Source organism: Frankliniella occidentalis, unplaced genomic scaffold, assembly GCF_000697945.3.
Source record: "Frankliniella occidentalis isolate FOCC.00 unplaced genomic scaffold, Focc_3.1 Scaffold125, whole genome shotgun sequence".
NCBI lineage: Eukaryota > Metazoa > Arthropoda > Insecta > Thysanoptera > Thripidae > Frankliniella > Frankliniella occidentalis.
Window position 1 is genome coordinate 561,830 of NW_026267252.1, and position 5,215 is coordinate 567,044.

The following is a 5,215-nucleotide window of genomic DNA, read 5'->3' on the forward strand; positions in this document are numbered from 1 at the left end:
TCTGGGAAAGTTTAAATTTTTTCCCAGAAAAATTTCAGACCTTAAAATATCCACGAAATAGAATTAGTTGTTGGTGTTGGTGTCCTCCTGACTGTAACGCTCTGTGGTGTCCAACAGGGTGCAGACGACGGGGCTGGGCGGCATGAAGCCCAACACGGTGATCCTGGGCTGGCCCTACTCGTGGAGGCACTCTGAGGAGGACGGCTCGTGGCAGCTCTTCCTCAAGACGGTGCGCACCGTGACCGCGGCGCGCATGGCGCTGCTCGTCCCCAAGGGCATCAACTTCTTCCCCGACTCCACCGAGAAGGTGAGTAGCTCCTTTCCCGTTGCTGCTCCGCCGCCCCTGCCCTCGCGACCTCGTCCTCTCACGCACGCCGCGCTGTCTTGCAGGTGACGGGCAACATCGACGTCTGGTGGATCGTCCACGACGGCGGCCTGCTCATGCTGCTGCCGTTCCTGCTCAAGCAGCACCGCACCTGGAAGAACTGCAAGATGCGCATCTTCACGGTGGCGCAGCTCGAGGACAACTCGATCCAGATGAAGAAGGACCTCAAGACGTTCCTGTACCACCTGCGGATAGACGCCGAGGTGGAGGTGGTCGAGATGGTAAGCCGTTGCAGCCGCGACGATGCCCCTGTGAAGCCCCTCGCCCCGTAACAACCGAGCAACGCCAACTCTCGCTCGATGGCTGGTGGGGTTGGGATTTCTAATTTTCCACAGAGGTATTTTCAGTCGGAGTTTTTCAATAGTTTGTTAAAAATCTCATATATTTTGACCTGACACTTTTTATGTTTTGCCTATTTTTCTGGAAGTATTCCAAATTTTTCCATTTTCTTTTCTGGAAGGGTTTCAATTTTTTTCGGAAAAATTCCGGATTTTTTTTTTTTACGTGTGTCTTCTGACGGGCCGCGCTTGTTGCAGACGGATAGCGACATCTCGGAGTACACGTACGAGAGGACCCTGATGATGGAGCAGCGCAACGCCATGCTGAGGGACCTGCAGCTCAGCAAGAAGGAGAGCCTGGGCGTGGTGAGTGCCGGGGCTGCGCGAGCTGAGGCGTGCTGAGGCGGCGGCGTGCTGCCAACTCGCCGCGACGACAGGCGGGGGGTTTGCCAAGTGGGTTAACGGGTGGGTTTCCGCTGATCTAGTGTGTGGAGTTTGGTAGAGCGGCGCTTGCAGGGGGGGGGGGCGAGTTATCGACTCAGAGGGAGCCGGGGGCACACGAACACTGACGGGAAGTGTCACCGTGCCCCCGCGCCCCGGGGGGCCTGGGGTGGCCCCACCCGCTCTCTAGCAGTAGTGAGCCCCCCTACCGACCCGCCTTCGAACTCCTCGCGGGCAACGAGACTTGCTCGACTGGAACGCTTTTATACTAGAAGTGACTATGCGCAGCCCGGTTCAGCTGCGTTACTTGTCTCGGGTAGAGTTCTCTTGTTTTGTCTTGGACGTAAATCGAGCCGAAGCCAGTGCCGCGGGCAGACTTTAGGTAAGGTGTGTGTTTGAGTGTGGGGTCCGTGAACACTGAGAGCCACTAAGTGCAACACAGAATCGCATTTCGACAGTATGCACAACAGCACCTCGGGGTAAAATTGTCCGTGTCCATGTGTATCTTTTTCGGCGTTCCGTTTGAAACCATGATACGCATGATGTTATGCGAATGTCGGTCTTGAAATTTACTTTGGTCTTTTGTCTGTGTTGTTCTGGAAGTATTCACTGACGAATGTTTTTCTCATCTTCTCCCTCCCAAACCTTTTTTTCTATTTATTTTGAAACATCTGAAGGTCCACTCACTTGTAGACTTCAACGAAGATCCGTCCGAGGAAAATCAGCCACTGGTTGGTAGACACTACGCTGCTTTCAGTGTTACGTGTTTAGCTGAGCTGTGGCCTGTTTTCATATTTTCCTTTCTCTCGTGAGGATGTTGGGCGGACTGCAGTGGAGTCGCGAACACTTAAACGAAGTATGCGCTTTCACAGACAGGAAGGCAATGCATAAAATGAGAGTTGAATTCCATAATCGCAGTGGCTGGAATCAATCCGTATAGTTTTCAAATCATTCTTGAATTTGCGTTAGAAGTAGTTTGTCGACCCACTGCACTGTCCGCCCAGGAAATCTCGTCCGCTTTCATCTATCACTCTCTCTTTCTTTCTCCTCTCACTCATCATTCGCAGCTTGCTCTCTCCCGCGCGTGGTCACGTGACCGTACCACCATCACTGGTTTAGCTAGCAACGCGATCATTTCCACTCACCCAGTCGACACGAAACGGTCGCAGTGACGTCATATGACTACGTCTTCGGAGGTCATAATTTCGAGGTTGTAGGTTGTCAATATGGCAGCGATATGACTTCACCCTCTGATTGTTTCAGTACAAGTTGTTGTGTACAGTTGGGGGCAGCAAGGGGTAAAATTAACTCTTAAGACCACTCTATAGGAAAGAGAATTAACCTGTCGGATTTAGACCACTTTCGCGTAGGGATTTTTATTTTCCAGAAAACTACTCTCGGGAAAAAGTTTCAAGTTATTTTCTTAATCTCGCAATTTTCTCCCTCTTTTTTGGAAATTTCCAATTATTTCTGGAAAAAAATTTGGACTTTAAAATCTCTACTTTCACACGGCGAACGGCCACTCCTCAGCGAATGCAGATGGCCTTGGCCCTAGTGTGGCCTCGCGGTTAGTCGAGTCAGGTCTTCGCGCAGCATGCCTCGGCGCGCGCCTGCAGCGTGGGCACGCCCGTCGAGCGCGGGTGTGCCGCGGCCCTGCCTACCTCCCAGGCGCTTGCCCTCCCGCCGCGGTGAGCCGGGTGCGCCCGTGGACAGGCGCCCCGCTCACCCCCATACCGCTCCCACCCACCCCACAGCACGACTCCATTTACGATACACATGTCAGTCGATGCAGCGACCCGAAAAAATCCCGTTCGCCTTTGACACCTCTAAGCTCGCATGATGTTCATTCACTCTACATCGTTCCGTAGTTGTCATGCTTGATTAGCAGTTTTATGATACTATGATTTTTATCATTTTGATCAAGCGAAAAGCGCGTGGGTTTCTATTTTCTATTAGTAGTTTTTCCTAGTGTACCTTATTATTTTTCCCTTCTTATAGCACTCACATGCCGGATTAGCGCTGCATAGTGAAAGCACGTGATCCTGCACTGTTCAAATTTACATAGTAAAAAATAACTATATAGTAAATTTTAACAGTGCCTTCCCACGCTTTGTGTGCATGTGCGAGTCCCACTTTTGGGAAGGACAAGTTAGTAAACAAAATGTAATTATTTACCATGTCGTACTTTCATAATTATATTTTACACCGCTCCAGTAAATATGCGGTTAAAATTGCGACATCAACTCGTCCTTCCTTTCAAAGTGTGGAAGCGATTTCGTCACTTTAATTTAAGGTTTACGTTAGTTCTCTTTGTAACAGATGGAGTCAACCTAAACCCACGCGTCTGTAACTTTTGGTATCAAAAGGAAAGACGACTATCTCATAGCAGATCTGAAATAGCTCTTTTTAGACAAAAAAAATTCGTTCGTTTGTTTCTAATCCCGTAACTGAAATTTCTATGTTCCTCTTTAAAATAAAAGTAACACGAAAGACCGTCAATTTTGTTAACAAGATGATGTGTTGTCTCTCGTCTGGCCTCTGGAAAGATGTTGAGCAAGTGTGTGCGCTTGGCCTGTCCCGCGCCCGCAGCCCCTCCTCTCTCTCTCTCTCTTTGCACCGAGCATGCCTCCCTAACGCCTTCTTGCACAGGTCCAGTCCATAGTGGACCTGCACCGCAACAACGTGGACGCCAAGACCTCCACCAAGGTGCGCTTCCAGGAACCGCAGGCCGACGACGAGGGAGCCGACACCCAGGTACAGTACGCGCTCGGTCGGGTCGGGCAAAGCTTGGTCTCGCGGGCAGACAGCCGCCTTCCTCTCCGCCGCGGGCCAAGGTTTGATCGGATTCGACTAGGTAGTAAATAAATTTGGTGGTGGTGGTGGATTTTTTTTTTCTGTTTGTTTTCTTGTTACTTTTCCCAGTAGTTCGTTTGTTTGTGTTCGTTTGTGCCGTTTCGCACACTCTCTCGCTCTCCCTGGCCGTGAAGCAGTACCAGGGAGTGTTGAGGTGTGTGTGTGTCCCACACACACAGGCGTGAGTGACCGTCGCTGTGAGTAGAAGCCGCGCGGTGTAGTAGTGGTGAGAGCTCGTCTACCCGGCCATGGACACGGCGCGCTCGCTCATGGTAAGACCGGTGGTTGTTATTAACAGTGTGGGTCCTGCCTGGCGCATGGCGCCGTCATGAGAAGACCGGGATGGACCCCACGCCACGGTACCCTCCTCCTCCCATGCACGGAAAACATGAAGAGCTGTATGGCTAAACCAAATGAGGGATAACTAACTATTTAGCTATGTTGAGCTACAAATCTAAATTTTAAACTACACACATAATTCTAGCTAGAAAGCTACTTTTTGCGACATAGCTTATCTTTTTTAGCTACAAAGCTAAATAATTAGTTTTCCTCTATTAATAAACTATACGGCTAATCTTTTTTTTCCGTGTGGTTCCACACGCCAGCCGTACGCCTGTTCGCCTCTCCCCCCGCCCCTGCCGATCCCCCAGCTCGGCTCGGCACGCGACGCACCTCGACGTAGACAAGGCCCTGACGTTGACGTCCCTGACGCTCACCCGGTCAGAAAAATGGTGTTCATCGGAACGACGCCCCAGCGAAGACTTTTGGTTGATAGAAATGGGCTCGTCTCGACTCTACGTCGTGTCGCCTATGTCTTGGGTTCAAACCCAAACCCATCAAACCCTAGCCCAGCAAAGTTTATTTTTGTTTTTTTATCTAACATTTGTTTGTGCCCTGACAAGTCATCAGATCATATTTTTATTTTTATTTTTTGTTATCAAGTTTATATGTAGCATTTTACAACTATGTCTTGCTAAAGGTGCCCCCATAACGAAATGTCCGTTGATGTGACGCGAGTGAACGTTGTTGAGTATCCATACGTTCGGCCGCATTTGGGCGTTCTGGGCTGGCCACCGTCTGCACACGGCTGCGTGGCGGGTTGGCCTACCCAGCGAGCAGCAGGCGCTGGCATCAGCGTCGCTTCGTGAAACGTTCGTTGTGGGGACACCTTGAGGATTCGGATCTCTGTCATACTATGCACTGTTAAATTGTTCACTATTCCGATATAAGTGTGAGAAGCCGGTCGCTAAATGTGCAA

General features: G+C 50.4%; 1 protein-coding gene across 3 annotated transcripts in view; it reads left to right on the top strand.

The window, feature by feature from the left end:
* The first annotated feature begins 95 nt into the window (after nucleotides 1–95).
* The window catches only part of LOC127750046 (solute carrier family 12 member 4-like), a 19,087-nt gene continuing 13,967 nt past the window's right edge, over nucleotides 96–5,215 (top strand). Inside the window, exons 1-5 of one of the 3 annotated variants that reach the window (XM_052270507.1) lie at nucleotides 96–307; nucleotides 391–606; nucleotides 922–1,029; nucleotides 1,782–1,835; nucleotides 3,754–3,858. In XM_052270507.1, the coding sequence (XP_052126467.1) occupies nucleotides 143–307; nucleotides 391–606; nucleotides 922–1,029; nucleotides 1,782–1,835; nucleotides 3,754–3,858 (648 nt within the window). In that variant the 5' untranslated portion in view covers nucleotides 96–142. The remainder of the gene's footprint in view (nucleotides 308–390; nucleotides 607–921; nucleotides 1,030–1,781; nucleotides 1,836–3,753; nucleotides 3,859–5,215) is intronic. The other 2 variants (XM_052270508.1, XM_052270509.1) reach the window with 2 other exon arrangements.